This window comes from Phasianus colchicus, chromosome 2 (genome assembly GCF_987193195.1).
Source record: "Phasianus colchicus chromosome 2, bPhaCol1.hap1.1, whole genome shotgun sequence".
NCBI lineage: Eukaryota > Metazoa > Chordata > Aves > Galliformes > Phasianidae > Phasianus > Phasianus colchicus.
The window spans coordinates 65,668,654-65,690,186 of record NC_143437.1 but is presented as its reverse complement, the minus strand read 5'-3'; the positions used below and the strand labels follow the sequence as shown (position 1 = coordinate 65,690,186).

At 44.7% G+C, this 21,533-nt stretch overlaps 2 protein-coding genes across 12 annotated transcripts in view; both read right to left on the bottom strand.

Annotated features, from left to right (window-relative positions):
• TRAF3IP2 (TRAF3 interacting protein 2) overlaps nt 1-4,400 on the bottom strand; it is a 29,388-nt gene extending 24,988 nt beyond the window's left edge. Inside the window, exons 1-2 of one of the 4 annotated variants that reach the window (XM_031610735.2) lie at nt 3,762-4,400; nt 3,327-3,671 (exon numbers count right to left, since the gene is read on the bottom strand). The gene's annotated coding sequence lies outside the window, so the exon portion shown is untranslated. Of the gene's footprint in view, nt 1-192; nt 600-3,253; nt 3,672-3,761 lie in introns of those variants that run through there. The other 3 variants (XM_090135880.1, XM_031610734.2, XM_090135881.1) reach the window with 3 other exon arrangements.
• Nucleotides 4,401-9,329: 4,929 nt separating this feature from the next.
• FYN (FYN proto-oncogene, Src family tyrosine kinase) overlaps nt 9,330-21,533 on the bottom strand; it is a 131,656-nt gene continuing 119,452 nt past the window's right edge. For 3 of the 8 annotated variants that reach the window (XM_031611152.2, XM_031611155.2, XM_031611154.2), the window contains exon 14: nt 9,345-13,135. In XM_031611152.2, the coding sequence (XP_031467012.1) occupies nt 12,927-13,135 (209 nt within the window). In that variant the 3' untranslated portion in view covers nt 9,345-12,926. Of the gene's footprint in view, nt 13,136-21,533 lie in introns of all 8 variants that reach the window. The other 5 variants (XM_031611153.2, XM_090135878.1, XM_090135877.1 and 2 more) reach the window with 4 other exon arrangements.

Sequence of the window (21,533 nt, the reverse complement as noted above, 5' to 3'; positions counted from 1 at the left end):
TACATTAACCATCGATCTGTTTCTAATTAGAAAAGCTCTGTCAGTGAATAAACAGAAGAGGAAATCTGCAACAGTGTATCTGCACTCCTGCCACTTTCAGAGAGGGGGAAAGCCATCTCTAATCTTTTGATCAAAGATCTATTTGCATACACTAGTAAAAAAGAAAACATTTGGATGAAAAAGGAACCTCACCTTTCTTGGTGCACAGCAGGCAAGGGAAGGTTCTTTTATTCACCAACCGTAATATTTCTGAAATAACATGGGTTTAGATTAAGGCAAAGTTGTGATCACAAGGGCTGAGGGTTGATGGGAACTTTTTCATTTCCAAACAGTTCCTATGTACTTTGTCTGAATCATTCAAGCTCTCTGGTGCTGCAAACATCCATCTGTAAGATGGGAGTAATTGGATGCAGAACTTGCAAGCTGTCATGAGGATACACGCATCATCGAGACTGCAACCAGTGCTGAGATGGGGTCACATAAGTCTAAGTGCGTAAGCAGATCATGTTAAGCACAGCTTTCTCTACAGAGATACCAGACTCAACTTTCCTCACAAGAACAGAGACAAATCCTTTTAGGAAGAGCAACCATTATGTTTACATCAGGAGGGACTTCTTCACTCAGAGGGCGGTGAGACACCAGCACAGGCTGCCCAGAGAAGCTGTGTGTGCCCCATCCCTGGAGGCGCTCAACACCAGGCTGGATGGGGCCCTGGGCAGCTGAACTCAGGGGGGCAGTCCTGCCCATGGCAGGGGGTGGGACTGCATGGGCTTTGAGGTCCCTTCCCATCCAAGTCATTCTAAGTGCAAACATGGGAGCTGTTTTGAGTCTGCAACCTAAACAAAAAGAGCCAAGGAAAACCAAGCTGAGTAGTTTCACTTCACCACAAAGAATTTGAGCTGTTGTCATCACGAATGCTTACCCTCTCCCTTGGGTACCTTCCCAAGGTAAGACCAAAGTAACATGTCACATTCTGAGCCCAGATTTTAAACTCCCTAGGGCAGGTAAGGTTTATTTTCACAACTTCTGAGAGAAGAAAAGTGATATGGAAACAACATTTCTGTTCCATTTTTACTATGGTTGCAGCCATGGCATAAAAGTCTGCCTACACCAGGAAAACAAGACAACATGCTTCCACACCTCCCTGCCTAGCAAACATAATATTCTGTTTTGCAGCACTAGCATCTCTACACCTCTCTGAATATACACTCTGAAATGTGCGTAAAAGGAAACCATATAACAAGCATTAACTAAATTCACAAAGCAAATGAGTGAACGTGAGAAAGGCTGTTATATAAACTAAAAGCGCAACACTCTTAAAAAGCATCCAAGCAGGAACCTCAACTATAGGCAGAATTCCCTGCTAGTTTTCCAGTACTTATGAAATATGAAAATGGCTGCAATGATCTTAGACATCTACTTACAAGCATTTTAAAAATGTGTTTGCTTCCCAGAGATTACTTTCCACCCATTTCTGATGCTGATTAGTTTTCCATCGACACCAAATAACCCCCATACTGGGATATCTCACAGGCCCACTACATCTGAAAAGCACATAACCATTAGGCAAAAATTGGGAACAGCTGAGTGGAGTTGCATGGGAGGACCACCCCGAGAGGAGCCAACCTCCTTGGGGACCACGAAAGCCTCTTTTCCTATAGCTTTGTACTTTCATTGGAGCATCTAGTTCCTAACAAGGGAATATCTCCAGCATCTTGAAGGCTGACGTGCTTGCCCCTAACCACTCTGCCCTCTGCAGCATAGGCTGCTGGGTGTGTGGGTGGTGGGAGTGTGTGGAGAACACTCGGACCTGACACGTCTCTCTCAGCTGCTGTGATAACAGCCTTTCTCACGCTCACTCATTTGCTTTGTGAAACGTGCAGAAATGTGTACATCTCACAGACACGTACCCTCTGCCAAACTTCAAAAGCCACTGCTAATGGTGAGGGACACTGACTGACACAGACACCATAATCTCACACACTTGTTTCCTTCTTTAAAAAGGTTAGTGGAAAAAAAAAACACTTTTTTTTTTTTTTTTTTAAGTACTATATGCTTCAAAACATAGCTGGTACTCAGCAGGACCTCAGAGTGTGAGGATATCACAGGCAGCAGCACAGTCAGCAGAGGCTGCCCAACAGCTGACCCTGCTACACAAACCCCTCACAGCGTACGCAGCTTGTGGCCAAGGCCAGCAAAGGAAAACTCAGAGCCTGTCTGAAATGGAAGAGGGCATTCCTGAAGTGGTTTGCTACAGAGAAACAAGCATTTTAAAACTGTCATCAGTGAGGGATCAGGTGTCCCTGTGGGCATGGGTCCTGATCCAACACCGTCACCTTCACTCTGCCCACTGCACTGCTAAATGCTGCTTCATCTCCTTGACCTGACACAGCCTCAGGCCACTTCCCAGGGACCTGCCCAACAGTAAGTGGTTGGGCATGCAGGGGGCTGTGGGGGCACACCTGGGATCTACCCACAGAACAACAGGCCTTCTGTCTCAAGGCAGTGGGGCTGACGAGATGGACGCACACGTGCAGTTGACAGCAGCATCCAGGCCAGGCCTCCAGCCTGCCTGGGGTATGCAGGACTGGGCAGTTCTGGTCTCTCGGTGGTGGCTGAGGATCAGTTAGCCCAAACTTACAGTTCTCACTACTCAGCCCCACAAAACCCATGTCCTGAAACAAACGGCTGCTGTTTGAAATTAGAGTCATTTTTACACAGCTGATTGTACTGTAATTAAAAAGCAATGCCACCGGCTCGCTCCCACCGTTTCCATACCAACACCGTGGAGGGCTGAGCAAGCTGGGCCTAGAAACCTGCTTTCTTCCTGCTCTCAGTAGGTCCGAGGGCCTGTCTGGCACTGCTGGGAGCTGCCCTGGAACTGCGAGGCCCAGGTCCCCACAGCCACCCCCAGCTCTGTGCCAGAGGGCATAAGCTGCCCTGGGCTCATACAGCCGTGTGGGGAGGGAGCGGGATGGGACCTGGCTACAGGCACTGCCAGGCAGCTACGCAAATAGGCAGGACAGCATTTCAACACCAGGCGTGTCCCTTTCCAGCGCTTACCCCAAAACTCTCCTGATCAGAAAAAAAAACCAAAAACAAAAACAACCCAACAACAACAAAAACCAGACTGCCGTTGAAATGGCTGAAACATGTTGTGACCATCTGTGAAAGTCAGCCTATCGTTAGAACGAGAGAGAAGGGGAAAAAAGGGAGGGAGAGAGAAATCTGAGGGGAAAAAAAAAACATTCACCGAGAGCCAAAAGTGGGTCAGCAGCTCACTGCGGGCAGGGACCGAGAAGCGCAGCGTCTTCAGCTCTCCTTACCTTGGGCTGAGGGACGCTCGCCCTGAGCTCAGCGGGAAGGGGACAGGGCTGGAGCGAATCCTGCGGGCTCCGCGTTCACCCGGCTCTCCCTCCTCGGCCGTTTTTTTTTTTCCTCCTTTTACGACAGCCTCCCTTCCTCTCCCAGGTAGGCTGCAGAACTGGCTCTGCAGCAGGAAGTGGAGGAGGCATGCAAATCACAACGCGGAATGGGGAGCTTCGTCGGCGGCCGCCGCGGGGGAGTGGAGCGGCGTGGAGGAGCCACGCGTTGGGCTTCACGCTCTCCAAATGCCCCGCACGTCTCTCTGCCGTGGGAGGCCGGGCTGCTCTGCGGGAGCAGAGAAGCAGCTGTAGGGGAAACCCGGTGTGAGTCCTAAACAACGTGCCTCACTGGAAAAGCCACCGTTTTTTTTTTTTTTTTTTTTAATCCTTACTTACCGTCAGACCCAAGCATTACAACAACTGTGATTCACCCTACCAAAGAAAATCACACGATAACGAACTACATAAAGAACAACAACAACAAAAAATTTAGCGTCTTAGCATCTTTGTTTTTTAAAGTTTGACTTTTAGTCACTTCCAGGTTTTCCTCCTGATGCCTTCACGCTGCTCCAAGAGCTGGGTGAGGCAGCACTGGCGGCCATTCCTTGGGTGCTGCCGCAGGACGCAGCTGTGTGTCCACCTGCACCGCCTCCCCGACCTCCCCGCTCCACAGCCCTCCCTGCCCAGAGCTCCTCCTGATCTTTACCCTACATCTTAGTTTAGCCCTAGGAGGAGTCTATCTTGGCTGCAGCTGTGCACAGCTCTTCATCCTTCGGGCGGCTGCTGGCTTCGTGCTCCACCGGCTGGCCTGCACACGTCTAAATCACGTTCCTTGAGGCCAGGCAGTGCTTCTTGCTCCTGCACCCATTCTGTGGCACGAAGATCCCCCCTATGGAGAGCACCACCCTCAAGCCCTGCTCATGGCTGCAAGCTGAAGCCATGGCCCATATACTTATTTCCTCTTGTCAGATTTCTTTGGGAACATTCAGATGGCTGGGAGCAGCCCCAAGCAGAATGCTAAGCATGGTTATATATGCACTGGTGCTCCCCAGCGCTTACCTTCTTCTCAGAGACCTCAGGATCTCAGCCCAGCCCTCTGTCCCACCCTCTGCCCTCCTTTCCTTCCTCCTCTGCTGAGGACACCCACCTTTCCTTTTGGGTCATCCAAAAGTATGCTTCTGGGCTGAAACCAGAAAACATTCAGTTAATAACATCATCCCACAGATGGGTGTCAGTTCTCCTGCTTTAACACAACCAGGAATGTGTATTTTTTATTGCCCTCAGAACTGGGCCCTGGTGGGGAGCACTGCCTGAGCAGGGCTCAGGACCTGAGGAGGAATGGCCTAGACCTGAGTCACACCAAACTTGGCTTCCCATCGGCCTCGTGGTAACTGCACTGCAGCTTGCACCCTGTGGCTGCACCAGTGCTAAAAGCAGGGCCTTGAACAGGGGTCTGCCCTGTTCTTGCTGGTGGGGTCTGTTTGTAAAGGACTGTGCTGTGCTGCCATCAAACATCTCTCCCTTCACACAAAATATCATCAAACGCTTGTACCTCCTATTCTGGGAACAGCTATGGACAGGCTTCTCTCATTCTCCACTGTTTATACCCTGGATACCATGCTACAGAAATACAGACTGATTGAAGCTGTTGAAGCTGACAGAGACCCCTGGGTCCATCTGCTCCAATCCCTGTCCAAGCAGGGACACCTGGAGCAGGGTGCCCAGGCCCACACCAGGACGCTTTTGGAGGTTCCTGAGGAGGAGACTGCAGCCTCTGGGCAGCCCGTGCCAGTGCTCCATCACCCATACAGCACAGTGCTGCCTGTTGTACAGAGAAAACCTCCTGTGTTCCAGTTCTGCTGCCCCTTGCCCTGGCACTGGGCACCACTGAAAAGGCTTAGCTATGTCTTCTTTGCACTGTCTGCTCAGATATTTGTACACATTGATGAGATCCCCCTGAGCCTCCTCTCCTCCAGGCTGAACAGTCCTAGATCTCTCCAGTCCTTTCAGCATCTTGGTGGCCTTTCATTAAATTCTCACCAGTAGCTTTATGCGCTCCATATGCTCTCGGCCACCTAGAAATGCCCCTAGGAGCTAGTGGTATCTGACTCAGCATTCTTCTAGGGTTATTTCCCTGTGGAAATTGCCATGTACGTATCTTTATTTGAAGTGGTATTTGTGGCCCAAAGAAGGGAGCAAGAGCAGTCTTGTTCCTCTGGATGTGATGCCTGGGGGATAGGCTGTGAAATCTGGCCCTCACGTGTGTAATTCCAAGCCCAGAAATCAGACCTACAGACCTCACAGTGCCAGCAGCAGCAACAAAAGGACCAGCTCTGCTCCTTCTTTAACTTACTAACCCCCAGAAACCAGCAGGTACCTACAATCAAAGAATCATTTTGATTGGAAAAGACCCCTAAGATCAAGTCCAGTCACCATATCCCTCAGCATCACATCCTCGTGTATCTTAACTACCTCCAGGGATGGTGACCCCACCACTTCCCTGGGCAACCCGTTCCAGTGTCTAACCACCCCTTCTGTGCAGAAATCATTCCTGATATCCAATGTAAACCTCCTCTGGTGCAACTGGAGTTTGTTTCCTCCTTCCTATAACTTGTCACCTGAGAAAAGACACTGACTCCCACCTTTCTTTCACTTCCTTTTGCATAGGTGTGGAAGAGCGCTGAGGTCTCCTCTCACCCTCCTTTTTTCACATGGAGTACTTCCTCTCACTTGCACTTCTGGTACTTTCTTAGAAGATTGAAAAAAAGAGAAAAGCCACAAAACACATGGAAGACTGCTAATTGATAACAATACAGCTGAGCAGGTTTAAGAGCAAAGCTGAAGTCCACCTAAACACTCTCCCACAAAGTTGTAGAAGCAATTAACTCCTTTTGGATTAAGAAATTTAGAAAACTTGTCTAAGTTTATCCCAGAATTTCCAAAGCCTGTCCCACTCCCCAAACCCAGGCCATCCTAATTGTGTTCTGAAGGCTGTTTTGTAGTTCTGAAGTCTGCCTACTGTCTTCACAGAGCACTGGCTCAAACTCGGAATGCTTTAGAGTTAGTATCTCATCTATACAGTATTTAAGAGCAGAATGTGCTGTGTCATACTGGGCCCATCACAGAAGGTACAGATTAATATTCAGATGCAGGTTGGGTTGTTTTCATTGGCAACATCACACTGAGCTGTTTTTTATAAAAAGCGGTTGCTTGTCCTCTAGGAGTAATATTTCTTTTTTTGATCAGAAAGACAATGCCAGTGTCTGGTGCTGCTTCTTGCATCATCTCCTGCATTTACATATTCGTAGATTTAATTTCATCATAAATGCTTTTGTTCCCAAATGATTCACTGTTTGGAGTAAAGCACTCCACATTGCTCAGCTTTTCACATTAGTGATGTGAGTTAATCTGGAGACATAATAATGAGCATTTCATTCTACCTGCCGTGCTATAGGGCACCTGCAACCTCAACTGGCCAGATCCTCACTGCTGTTGCACTGCAAAGGGGTTTGCTTCCATTTCCCACTGTGTAGCAGTGTCCATGTGCCTGCACGAATATTTTCCACTTTTTTTAGGCTTTTGCTTTGGCATCTTTTAGTCACGCCCTGGAGAGACACCTGAAAGGAGAGAAATAAGTACCTCCACGTCAGCTTACACACTGCTTCTAATTAAACCTTGCATAATGACAAAACCCTCCTGCCATTTGTTAAGATTTTCCCCACAGCATTCTGTATCCCCTTAATTAAGAGCAGGAGCTAAGTAATACCTATTTTATTCCCTGTTGCTTCCAATTAGGCATCCATTGATTATTACCTACTCGACATTTGACAATTAACAGAGCTCCCACTCTTTGCAAGACCAGAGGACGTACTTCTTCAGCAACACACACCCAGAATAGTGCATGGGGAGCTGTGGGGTGAGTGATGAAGTTAGAGGCAGGAGGGTATGGCCACCCAAGTGGAACAGAAGACATGTGCCATATGCAAATGTTCAGGATGCGGTGTGTGTTTGATACATGGGATGTATGTGAGGTCGTGTACAAAGCTCACTGGAGGCCTGGCTGCACATGGGAGACATGGGAATTGAGGGCAAACTTTAGTTCTCAGATGATCAAACGTACCTCAGCCTCTGCCTTTAGAATACAAATCAAATCCCAGTGTGGCTTTTTACGTTTTTTAGCAGACCAGGAGTTAGCACCCGCTCTTTACTCCTGGATTGTTGGTGCAGATGGAGCTGAGCCCTGTGTCACCGTGGCCCCCATGAAGTCACTTCTGGCTGAACACCTATTTTTGGCTCCACCTGATGGTGCCCAGGCCATGGCCAACAGCAAGGGGTGCAGATGTTGTGTGAGCCAGAAGGGCACTGCTGCGTCCGTTTTCCAGCAGGAAGGAGCCTTCCTGGACAACTTCTGAGCAAAATCCTGAGGTGTGATGGGGCTGGAAGGCAGCCCAGAGCATTGCAGGTGTGAATACTGAGTCAGTGGTGCCAAAGTTTTGGGCAGAGTGAACCCCAGAGTAAGCAGATAAAGCTACAGCACGATCAGAAACCTTCCCTGCTATTTTTTTTTTTTTTCCTTGAAAGAAAATCCAGTCTCAGGATTGGTGTGAAGATGGGACCACCAGCAGCCCCCACACATTGCACAGTGCTCTGAGTGCAGGAGCTCAGCAACAAATGCTGATGTACAGAAAGGCGGCCCAGAGCCTTCAGCAAGCTGCAGCCCAGCCAGGGAGGAAGAAGGAGAATCTCATATCTGTGCTCTTTGCCCTTGTAGCCATTTATGGAGCTTAATGCTGAGTTATTCCCAACAGTGAGCAGAACAATCCGGCTCCCACCTGCCTCAGGTGGGTAGGCATAATGCCTTCCCTTCAGACACAGGTCCTGGGGCATTTTGCCCACTGTCTTAGATACATGCTACTCACTCTCCCTTCATCACTTGTTTACGCTGTGTAAAAGCACCTGCAGCCCGAGCTCACTGCTCTGCTGTCTTCTAATGGCCCACAGTAGAACACAGGTGCCACCAGCACAGTCGGTGCTGAGACCTCTGGCTCTCCCCACACACCACGCGAGGTACAGCCCACATGGAACGCTGTGCGTCCCAGCAAGGCACTCCTCTCCCTGTTGGCCTTCTGCAGGCCCCACATTGCAACCATGCCCTTGGGAGAAAGGTTTTCCCTCCCTGACTCGGGAATCAGCCACAGAAGCTCTGTGCCATGACTGCAGGCCCCAAACACTGCAGGGCTGTGCTCACCGCCCTTCTCCTGGCCTGTACAAGGAGTAGGAGCCAGCAAAGAGGAAAAAAGAAAGCCTACACGAGAAGCTCTTTTGTTATTAACACCATTCTGTCCTCTAATCCACTCACGTCCTGTTTTACAAATGCATTTTTGTTAAGTGTGTTGCTATGGGGGGGAGAATACAAGGAGATGAATTGATGTTTGTGTAGGTATAGATGTTGCGTGTGAACTGCATTTTGATATATACACACAAGAACACTGGCTGTATTAAACATTAACAGAAAACATCTCACAGACAGAAGTGAAGCTGGCACTTCCCTCCTCATGTTCAGACCGCACCTTGGTTTCAGCTATCAGAGTGCTCCTGGTAACTCAATGGCCCTGGGAGGCAGAGCTTCATGCTCTGTGTGGGAGGCAGCCTTGCCAGGGGCCCTTATCCTTTTCTGCTGATAGAATGTGGATTCTCTATTGGTCTGTGCAGGAAAATCCAAACTTAAAGTGTCCCCTCCTTCAGTGAAGGCGGCAGGGAACACTGCCCTGACGCACAGAAGCCCCTTCAGTGTGTGAGTCACAGGAAATTATAATCACTGCTACTGAGATTGCAGAACTCAATGAGATTTCTGAGCTGCAAACAGACTTCAATCATTCTTGAAAGACAGACCCTCAAACTGACATGATTTGAGAAAATATATATGCTTTTGTCTGCACTGCTGGTGGTAATTTCCCATTAGACAGGAAAAGCCGCCTTTGATGGATGAATATTGTCTCGCATTAGAAGAGGAGCTACTGTATATACACTAATAGCTCTTGCATATTGGGTTCAGCCTCACATGAGGCCCTTAGACCCTCAGGGTGCAATATGGTAGCAATCACCAGCATGCTGCATTCTTTATTTGAGCATCTGAGAAATGGACGGTCCTTATCCAAATTAATCTGACCAACTTCCCACTCACCTCCAAGTTCTGTGGCAAGGTCAAATACATGCAGCACTCTGCCCTCGTGGTGAGCAGTGAGTTCTTTCCAAGATACAGACTTCATGAGGAGTGCTCGCACTGTAGACAGATTTTCCATACGGATTACTTCTGTTAATGTTAGCAGTTAATCAGTTTTCCATTGTGTATTTACTTTCTATTTATTTTCTACAGTGGTAATTAAACCAAAGTCAGCGCGTCACGTAGAACTAAGTTGAACACTTTTTGCAGAAGCCAAAGAACATCGTGTCAGTGCCTTTGACAAACTTTGGATCTTTCGGAGGATCCACCAAGTCTCCCATTACTTCCTTCCCACAGAAATGTGTTAGCAGGCATTAATTGTACCAATTGTCCCTTTTGTGGCAGTGTAGCATCTCTGCCTGTCATTTCTCCTGTGACTGGCATTAGAGGAATCCACCCAATGATAGGGATCACCCCCAGAGTCCTCCCAGCTGTCGGTGGGTCACCTCTTCATGTAGGTTTGGAGTCAGGCGGGCTGCTGCAGGGAGCTTTTGGCCAACCGTCTTCACCTGGCTGTGATTTATTTAGCCTTACATTAAACACTATTATTGGAGAGAAGAGGATGTTTTTAGATATTTTCTACTTCTACACTCACCACACAGCTATGTGTGGTGTATACACAGTGGCTAAGGAAACAATCTTATTAATTTATAGCAAAAATGCTAACAACCTTGTATAAATTTTACTAATGTTTTTATTTGAGAGATTAAAAAACCCAAACAACAAAACTCCCAACATTAAGAAAAAGAAGCAGAAGAGCTACCGATGAGAAATGGTCTGGATCTGCCCCCCAACAGTAGCAGCTGTCTGCACATGGCTGCAGGCAGGTACTCACAGACTGAATGTGACATGAGGAACCGCAAACTCGAGAATTAGAAATAAAGGCCATAAAATCCCAATGACTCCCCATCTCAGTCTTACTTCCAATGAGAAACACAGGCAAAATTCCAAATGCTTTAGCCTCATCCCATCTGCTATAGAGCTTGGAAGGATGACCGTGCTTTGCCACCCTTGTCTGGGTTCATGACGTTTTGGCTTCAGCAGCCAGCTGAGCTGCTGCAGAGAGCTTAGCGCAGTGGGAGATGCTTTAAGGCAGGAGCTAGCTGTGGGAAAAAGGACCACAACTCACCTTGTAAGTATTAAGAGGAGACTGATTTTAAAAAGTCCGACAAGAATTATGGCCTCTTCGGTGTTCCACAGCTACAGGTACAGAAACACTGAATATAGCATGTACATAACGTTACTTATAGACTCTACACGTAAAACGTTAACCAGTTTATCATGGAAGTCTGGTAACAAGCAACATTGCCATGTAAATTCACACTTGGAGAAAGGCTGAGTGCAGAACTCTCTTTGCAAGAGGATTTGCAGTCACTGCTTTGTATAGAAAATACAAAAACAACGATGACAGTGTTTTCTCCAAATCTCAATGCGTCATTGTGTTAGATTTCAGGAACCAAAAAAAGTTTTCTTTAGAAAACGTGTAGCTATTCAGGCTACAAATTCACAACCTAATTATTAAATAATTAAAAAAATGCTTAAACTGTCATGACGTCTTACTTGGCTGCAATATTTTAGAGCAATGACAACAATACAAGGCATAGATTTCTTTTTCCTGCAACACTTGCAAATGCATTCATATTAAAAGCAAAGGAATTATTGAAGAAGAAACTCTTCTGCAGAACAGAGGAGAGACCAGCTGTGCACTCAACCACCTTCCTTACAGTTGAACTCCAGCTGCTTACAAACATACTGACTTCAGAATTCTGAAAATGGTGCCCCATAGGTCTGCACACTCCTACCAAATACGGAGCCCCAAAGAGCACGACACCCCTTCTTGAAACGTTCTTATCTCCTCTCCACCGTTATCTCCACAATTTAAACAAAAGAACAACTATCCAAATGTAAAATGCTCTTTTTTTTTTTTTAATTACTAAATTAAGAAAGTTAAACAGTTTTAAAATGTAAACTTGCAAATAAACCATAACAAAATGTAATTAAGACTTTAAAATTTGCAACTCAGTATTAAAAACTCAATAGAAATAGAAAGGAATTTTTTTTTTTTTTTTTTTTTTTTTTTTGGTTAAACGTAAGTAATTCAAGGCTGGTACAGACAACTGAAAAGGTAATACTTTGTTCTGTGCATCTCCCATGAAATGTAAAGAAGTGCATAGTAATTCCACTGGAGAACTTGCAGACACAGAGAAAGTACTTTCATTAGCAGTACAGGACATTGAACACACTTATTTTACAATGGAAAAAATGTTACACATAAAACAGAAGAATCCTAGTTGCGTGACCAACAGTTTAGCATTGGACATGGCTAAAATGCTATGATTTTAAGACCATCTGAATGTGGTTACACGGTTTAATAAATCTTTTTGAAACGTTTCAGTATACACGTTCTGATACAAGAAGTCCTCGCAGTTTCCATTTTCCAGTTCCAACGGTGATGCTGTAGTTTTCTCGCTTTAAATATGTTCATTTTAGTTTCAAGAACAAATCATCACACACTTGTTAAACATCGGAAACATTACTGTAAATACAGCACATGATTCCTGAAAGAGCAAAGTTACAACCATCTACAGGTACATAATCATAAACAAAAAGTGCAATCCAATTTAAAAAAATCATGCTTGGCAAAAGCCAAAAATTAGACCACTGGCTTCCACAATCTCACCAGTGTTTTCATGTCTGCAGTAAAATTATCACTTTCTGGATACTGCTGCAGCAGGATTCATTCAGTTCAAAATGAGCTTCCTCTGCAGTAGCACCCGTATACGGTATGTACACGTATGTATATATATTATATATATTTTATATATAAAAAAGCAAAAAACCAAACACCTGTCCTGATTTTTTTTTTCTTTCTTTTTTTTTTTTTTCTGTTAAAACATGAAAAAAAATGTTTTAGACAAAGAGGCCACTTCTGGAAAATAATACTTTTAGTCGGATCAGGAGAAGACTAGTTAAAATCACATAGGTTTTGCGTTTTAAAAAAAGGAAAGCACTAGGATCAGTTATTGGCACTGAGTTACTATTTACAATGAACAGAGGTTTTGCAGTTTACATAACATCAATATAATGCAGTTTAGGAGTCTTTGATTAAGAAAAAACAAGTGTTTTTCTCCTTTTCATCCAGGACATTCAGATTATTAGGACAAGTGGTCATAGGCGAGGGCTGCTCGAGTTCCCAGCTCCAGCCCCTCTGTGTCCAGTGGTACTGGGAGATGCTGCTGCACTCCTGGAAGCCAATCATGGAGCTGGACGCTGAAGGGCAGGTGGGGCAGGGCTGAGGGACACCTGGCAATTCGTGACAGTGTGTGGAGACCAGGGAGTTACAGGTTGTCACCGGGCTGGTACTGGGGTTCTGTTGCAGTAAAGTAGTCTTCGAGAAAACCCTGCAAATATTCAAAAGTTGGACGCTCCTCTGGGTCTTTTTTCCAGCAGTGAATCATAAGCTCATGCAAGGAGATGGGACAGTCCTGAGGACAGGGCATCCGATAACCGCGTTCTACTTGCTCCAAGACTTCACGGTTGTTCATGCCTGGAAGGACAGACAAACCCACACTGCTGAATCATGGGAAAACTAACTCAGGTATAACCGTACCTACAATACATACAATTTTCCCATGCATACTCATTTCTTTTGGTTAACAGGAAAAAAAAAACAAACCCAAACCACCCTGATGTCTGGTTTCAGCTCTTCATCTCCTGCAAGACTACCCGGACTATTTGCTTTTTCCATAGAGAGTTATAACATTCAATGATGACTAAAATGCTGCTCCCACAGTTACCCTCTTGGCTTACTCAGAATGGGTAGGATTTGGCACTTTCCTTCCCCTGCCACAGTGGCCACGTTACATTAAATGTTAAAGAAATTAGTTGCGTTACAACAAATAAGATTCTAAATTCTAAAAACTAAGATTAATTTTTAGAACACCCTGAGCATGGGCCTTTATTTAAGGACTTTGTGAGGTTGTGCTGCACAGGCTGCAAGATAACAAACTCTGCTGCTTGAGGCTGCTGGGCACATCCAGCAGCATTACTTTCACATCAGGTCAAAAGCTCACTCTGCTAATGGTCTGTGCTGGACAACATTACTTCTACCACATTGTGTTGTTCCATCCCAACCCAGAAGAGGACAAAGTTGTTCAGAAGACAACTGAATGGTCAAACAAAACAGGCCTGTGGAAGAAGTGTAGATTTCTTTCCAATAGGCAAATTATTCTACTGTCATGTTTTCTGTTTAAGAGATAAGCCAGACTCTTTGCTACCTTGTATTTTCGATGTAACCCCTTCAATTCTTGATTTCTCCACTGTTTTTACATTTACACACATTACAATTCACCATACAAGTGTTCTCGCCATATCTTAATTGTAGTGAACCTTAGCTTTGGTTTTAAATATCTCTTCCAGTTACTCCTTTGGCTTTTTTACAATACCAAAGGTAAGACTGACACCGCAGGCATGCAGACATATTCCAGGGAAAGCATTTTGACTGCATGCCGTATGCTCATCTCTAGGCAACTCTGGCCCCAGTCCTCTGCTGAAAAGCAACAGCCAACTTCATTGCCCTGACTAAGTGGATCCTGCCAGCCAAGTCCGCAGGAAAACCAGGAGGGACACTGAAGGTCCTACACAACAAATTCAGAAATACATACATTCATGTTACTCTTTTTGCTAGCTGATTCTCCCCCTGCATCCAAGACTCCATCATCATGCCTTGTTCTTTCAGGGTGCTCTCTTGAAGATCCTTCTGGCTTCACGTTCAGGACTCAGAGGATCTCTTCCTTTCACTCCGTGTATTTGCCAGAAATAATTCTACAACCTTCTTCAGTACAGATTCATTTACCTACCCTACACCTTGGCTGGTGAGAGCAGTATCCTTACTCTGAGTGACATTTAGGCTGGTAACTCAGCAGTATCTGGGCTTTCTTTGTGTCCTCATATTCTAGCTGTGTTTAATTCTAAGAGGTTAGAATTAACTCAAAGATGCTCTTTGAAATGAGCATCTGTAAGATAGAGCATTTCCTGACCACCCACATCTAGATTCTCATCTCATGTTACGATTACAAAATACCATTTCCTCTTATCTTGACAGGGCAATTTCCTCCTGTTGATAATCCATTTGCAGTGTCTCTGTAATGATCATTTTCCCAGCCTCTGGCTGTAACCGTCCCTTCCATGCTCTCGCCTTTTGCTTCTTCTTGCCCACTATGTCAAACACAGTGGCTTATTTTCACTTCCATAGCCTCTCACAGGCAGCCCCATGAGTGTCTCATGTAGTCAAGCTCTTGTTGCTTTCCAGTTCTGGTTAGAACACTGCATCACCTTAGCTTTCCAAACAAGAACCAACAGGCTGTTTCATACTGCTACCACTCATGGAGGAACCTCCCAGAAAACTGCCTCATCCTCCTACAAACCTTGCTTTACTGTCTCCTTCAGCAATGATGGTTGCAAAAGGAAGAGTGAGATTACTGGTTTATAGCATTCCCTACCCTGCAAACAACATGTTAGCACTGGTTTCTTGTGTTAGATTTATCACCTGCATTCACTTACTATATGCATGGTGCTACGTGTAACATGGTCTGTAGCTTAGAATCCTCTGCAGACATTAAATGGTGTTCTCCTGTATTATCACGTCCAAACTGTTGCTCACAACAAACCAGAAAAGCTTGCCACAAACAGAACAAACTTTTGGATGTTCCTCATTATTGGCAACTCTGCTCACAGAAGGAGGATGGAACTGAATGATCTTTGAGGCGCCTCCCAACCTAAGCCACTCTGTGATTCTATGATCTAACTAGAACATTTTCAAACATATTCTACTTTTTCATTAAATTGCAAAAGAACACTAGTGGTCTGTGAGTCATCACCAACCCAAAGCAAGCATCAGCCCAAACGTTCTGGCCTTGCTGTTTGTGAGATGCTATAAGAAAAATGGGCATTTTGCTCACGTTGCGTTCTCACCGATAGTTTTTTTAAATTTGTGATTTGAACTAAAACCAGCACTGTTTTTATGTATGAATTACTTCATATTTTGAGCTAAGAGCTTAGCCCAAGCACTGCTTCCCTTAAACATAAAAGATTGAAAAAAATTAGTGTTACCAAATAAGTTATCTACTGTATATACCTAAACCTCAAAGAAACTGAATTCTTTGTTTTTCTTTTGGCAGTACTCCTGTAAGTACAACAGGGATGGAAGCAACATCAGCAGGAAAGCTCCTTCCCAACTGATTTGTTATTCTAAGATATCAGATGTTTGGTACTTTATCCAGTGTATTACTCAGTGCTGCAAGCACACTCTGAAACTCGATAAAAAAATATACACTGGAAGAAAAACCCCCAGGAAGGGGTGGAGGGGAGTGAAAACACAAGCAGCTCTTCACTTCCCTTTTCTTTTAAAAAAGATGCCTGGAGCCACAGTCATTGGTGTCCTTGGAAAGACAATGAAGCCAGGTTTTGCTCATCGTGGTATTATCCAGGAAAACGCCCTTCTCTTCCTTTCTTCTTTCTCCTCCCTCCCAGTAAAACCCAGATATGAAACTAAATCAAGCAATCTCCATGTTCCCTGTTGGAATTCACGTGTCCAGCAAGGGCTGCAGAATCCTTCTGCCAAAAAAAATCCGTTGGCTTTGACATGTGCTACTAATTTAAACAAGGAGTTTCAAATGCTTCTTTTTTTTTTTTCAAAATCTTGCTTACATTATTAGTCAGATTTAGACGAACAGCAGTGTTTTAGGTATGCTTTTTACTTCGTAAAAAGCCTATTTATATTTACAAACCTATTATCTGGATTCGTTTATCTTATCCTGCAAGTTGAAGTGTTTCTGTTTTGATTGCAGGAGCCTGTTGTATCTGCACTTCTAACACCATAGAGAGAATATTTGAGCAGCCTGTACAACTCTTCTCTCCTAATGAATACCCGAGAGTTTCAACTCTTTTTGTTAATAATAGATGAAATTCTGATTGCAGTAGGCTTCTAGAAGCCTTAAAAGTTTATTTAAAAAACACCTTATGTCTGTGGAATAAACTACTCAGCAATGTTCTTCTACTGACTCCAGCTATTTCGCCTCCTTTAAAATCAGTCTGTGTTCATAATGTTCCTAGAACTAGTAACTGGGCCAAAAAGGAAGCATCCCATTTCCAAAAGATGGGTTTTCCATAAGTTACTTAATCCTCGAGAAAATGAAAAATGAAATAACCTCCCACTATCCAGTTTTATTATTGAAACTTCCAATAGTTGTAGGACACTGCGGGATATGGCCACTGTAAAGCTCAATACAGTAAAAATCTACAGCCTGTACAGACTGGAGGTAGAAATGCAATGCAGCATGAATCCTCCTACAAAAGCTACAATAGTAAGAGTTACAATGATATAAAAGGGAATGTAAAATTTCCAGTTGTGGCTAAAAAAACTTAGAACTTGGTTGGGTGGAACAAAGCAAATAACACAAACTTAGGCAATGCTGCTGTTGCAGAGGACAGGAAACAAGATTACTGAAACTTGGGAGCATCCCCACATCCAAAATTTATGTTATATAGATTACTTTGGGAAACATTAAGTCCACTGAGGACAGAGATGATTTTAAGCCACCTTATTCTTGTTTTTTTCTTTTGGATTGAGAATTACCCTTTTTCAACACCCACTGTATGATTTCAGTCCAATAAGCAAGCTCATACAGATACAAATGCTTAACGTTGGATTTTTAAAACAACAGCTTAGCTGCTGTCCAGTCTCTGATATGTGGTATTTTAGATTCTCCAAATCCAAAGTTGTGCCTCTACTCGTGTTCACAGGTTCCTAAGTTGTGCCTCTACTCGTGTTCAGAGGTTCTCAGTCTTGGAAGGGTTTGCACATCTCTAGTACTAGAGAAGTACTGTGCCATCCTCCATAGGGGCTGGATCACATTGGTGCTCTCAGAGAGCAAGGTAACACAGAGGCAGCTTAATCTGCAGGTTTTGTTTAATTGGATTTGGAATCAGAATTCCTGAATTCTGTGAGCAGCCCCATAGAAGAGCTAGGTGAAAGGAGAGGGATGGTGTGTGGGGCTCAGAAAGGGGTACCATTCCATACCCACAAATGATAGAGTACTGAAGGAAATGGGAAAGCTGCTCCCTAAGGAAAACAACCTTTGAAGCATAATGCTGTTTGTCTTTTTACAGATTAATATGAACTCAATTATTACTGTGCAAAAATAGTAACAATTTTTAAACATCTGTAAATCATAGAATCATTTAGGTTGGAAAAGACCACTGAGAACCACTAGTCCAACCATAGACCCAACACCATCACACCCACTAACCCCTGTCTCTAAATGTCCATCCTTTTCTTGAAAACCTCCAGGAATGCTGGCTCCACCACTTCCCTGGGCAGCATCTAAAAATTAAGGCCTGAAATTCCCCAAATAATTCTCACATTCAAAACACCCACAAATCAAGGCTATTAAAATCTTTTTTTTTATCATTATTTTAAATAATGTATTATTTGCTTGCAATAAGAGTTGCAACTTTGAGCTGCAGCATTTGTGAGTTGAGCTTTCCTGCTTACACAGAAACCCACCAAAACTTATCTGTGTGATGTGCTGACTACACACCTCCCTCAAGTTCTTATCTACTGCTCATGACAATGGTACCCATCACACTGGGTCAGTGATGTGCGCTCGGCCCAACCCTTCTGGCCCCAAACTCCTGCAGTGATGAAGAGGCTGAATGCAGCTCCCCATGGCCTGCAGCCCTGCTTGGAGTCCAAACTCAAAGACCAACTGGCTGGAGGCAGCAATATGTACACTATCATGGTTGCTGTCACACTGGACATAAAACATCATAAATGTTTTTAGTGTGACAAGCGCAGCAGAAAACAGAAGGGGTGAGTTCAAAGATGTTTGTTTAGTGCAGCTGAAAATTTTGCCTATGCAAAAGGTAACATTAAATAAAAATAAAATCAAATTCTGACAACTGCTTGAGAAATGCAGCTTCCTACTCTTAAACTCCATTAAAAAGATACTAAGATCCAAGAGAAATTTGTGGAAAGAGAAAGAAACAGAATGAAAAAGGTTTACTAAGCAGATTACTTTTTAAACTTGGCTTCTCTTCTGCACATATCCAGCTTTTACTTCCCTACTATGGTAGTGAAAATAGAACCTCAACACCCAGAACAATTATGCTGTCTTGTGAGAAGAATGAGAAAACACTGTTATCACAGCAGTCCATTATCATTATGTCCATTGATAGAGAAACAGGCCTGGTTGAAGGATGAAGATGAGGACACCTGTCAAAAAGTCAGTCTTGCCTGTGGGAGCTATAAGGTCAGGGAGCAATGCTGGATCATGAACTCCAGCTTGATGTTCACCTCTGCCAGTAAAATCTTTATTGTTCATGTGTCCTACCTCTGCTCTGGCCTCTCTTCCAAAAAGAGGTCATTCATCTGGCTGAAATCTGGAGGAGAATGAATGCCAAGTCCTGCTCCACTCACTAGTCCTGTTCCCCTCCTAGAAACTGCCTGCCTTCTCCCTGTGCCCTCCTTGATGTACTTCTCCCTCCTACATAAGCTTAAAACAATGCCTGATTCTTCAAGGCATGAGGTACTGTGCCCTGGAGGCATAGTTACCATCTCAGAATTAGAGTGCACGATAGAATCACAGAATTACAAAATATCCTGTGTTGGAAAGGGCTCACAAGATCCTTCAAGTCCAGCTCCTGGCTCTGCACAGGACCACCCAAAATTCAAGCACTATGTCTGAGAGTGTTGTCCAAATGCTGCTTGAATTCTGGCAGCTTGGGGTGGTGATCACCTTTTCCTTATCTCCTCTTGTGACACAGCTCCATGCCGTTCCCTCAGATCCTACTGCTTGTCACAGTAGGGCTCAGTCCTGCCTCCTGGGGTGGCTGAACACCTATCTCTTCCTTCTTTATGCAAGCCATGATGTGAAGGCAGGAAAAACCTTAGGTAAAGCTGACAGGGAGGGAGTGATGGTGATCACCAGAATGCTTAAGGCCTGGCTGAGCAGAGGCAGAAGCCATGGCAAGAGGGAAGGAGCCTAGTATTGAGCTCAGGCAAGGTGTAACTAGGATGTACATGACCACATGACCAGCTGGTGAAAAAAAAAATCTTTTACAGTGAGAGTGGTGAGGCACTGGAACAGGTTGCCTAGAGATGTGGTTAATGCTCTGTCCCTGGGGACTTCTAAGCTGAGGTTGGATCAGTCCCTTGACAACCTGATCTAGCTGTGGTGTCCCTGTTCACTGCAGGGAAGTTGGACTAGATGGCTAGAGATCCTTCCAACTCTAAGGATTCTACGATTCCGTGATTCTATGAATGTCAACTCTGTGCCATGTAACTCACAAAAAGTTGATATAGCTACTTGATGCTATTCTAGTGTGTCTGGGGGAGAGTGAACCGGAAGGATTTTCAGTGTGTGAGGGCTTTATGCGGTGTGGGATGAAGGGGCAGGACAGTGCTAGAAGAGGAGAAACACTGCTAGTTGTCTTTGAAGTGTTCAGGCTGCCATGTAATAAAACTGTCCACATTTTCAGGACACAGACCAGGCCTGAGATTTCTGTCAAGGATCCAACAAGAAGTCATATATTACAAGCACTTAAGAGCACATCCAGTGGTCTCCTTCTCCCACAGGGAGAAAAATGAACACTTGGGAAATGTGTCTATCCTCTACTGACCTGGCTAACACAGTGTTCAATTACTGTGGGCTAACAAAGAGCTCAGACAGTCACTTTTGCCTACAGTAGTATTATTTCCTCTGTGTGTGTGTATCTACACTCATGCATGTGATAAAAGATAAGTTGCTATGCACTGCTGCCTCACAAATGTAAAACTCAGCAAAAAAAAAAACCAAAGAAGCCTTAACTTTGCCCTGGCTGGCAAGAGCCTCTTGACATCCATTCTGCTGGTACTGACCAGAAGCATCCTCTTCCTGCATCCACCCAGGATCTCTGCTCACCCTAGAGAAGCAACGCCGTAGCAGCGAAGTCTTACACATATTCTTTCTATCTTCGACCTTTGCACACAGTCCACGACTGCTCATTTAACCCTCAGTAACCCCCTGAAAATCACTGTTCCCCAAGCCTGATAATCCACATAGCAAGAAGACCTTTCTCCCAGACACTGACACAAACACTGTCCAGAGGCAACACCCTGTTCTTCAACCATACAGGGAACTGTGGGGCAGAGGGATTCATCTATCCCACAGAAACACACCACCTCTCTTTCTGTTCCTTCATTCTCTTGGCACAATCACAGCTTTGCTAAGCTGCTCTCTGCCAGTCATTGTAAAATTCACTGCTGATCATGAAAAGCCTTCCAGTTCCCATATTTCCTTCCCAATTATCATCTGCTGGCTCCTAGGAGCTAGTAAAGCTGAAATTTCTCAAAAACTCTGGGAGTTCAAATTTGCTGAGCTCAGCTTTCTGAAGTGGCACAAAATACAAAAGGATAAATTGAACTCCACCTTGATGCTTTTCTTGCTGTATTTGATGTATGGGCCAGACTGCTTGATAGTGGCAAGACTGGCAAACTGGAAATGCTCTAGGACACTTTCCACTAAATCAGCTGCAATGCACACAGCCAAGGTTTCCTAGGGAGAAATTAAGAAGCAAAAATGCAGCTAGATGCTGTAATTAGTATCCGTGGTGATAAGTAAATGAAGGGATTAAATTCTTTTCCATGTAACACACTGCTTTCTCCTTACCTCCTTCCTCTTCACCTGAATGTCCACAGTTTTCAGAGGAGGCAGAAGGCAAAGCTCTTTCTGCACAGGCAGATCCAATCACCCTGGCTACAAATCTTAATCCATGGGATACTTGGCAGTCTTTCAACAAAGAGTCATGGGGCCTCTGGTTCCCCCATGCAGAGAACCTGGCCCTTCCCTGACCCTGCCGTGAGCTCTGGCCTGCACATTACACACTTTTTCTCTCCCTTCCATCCA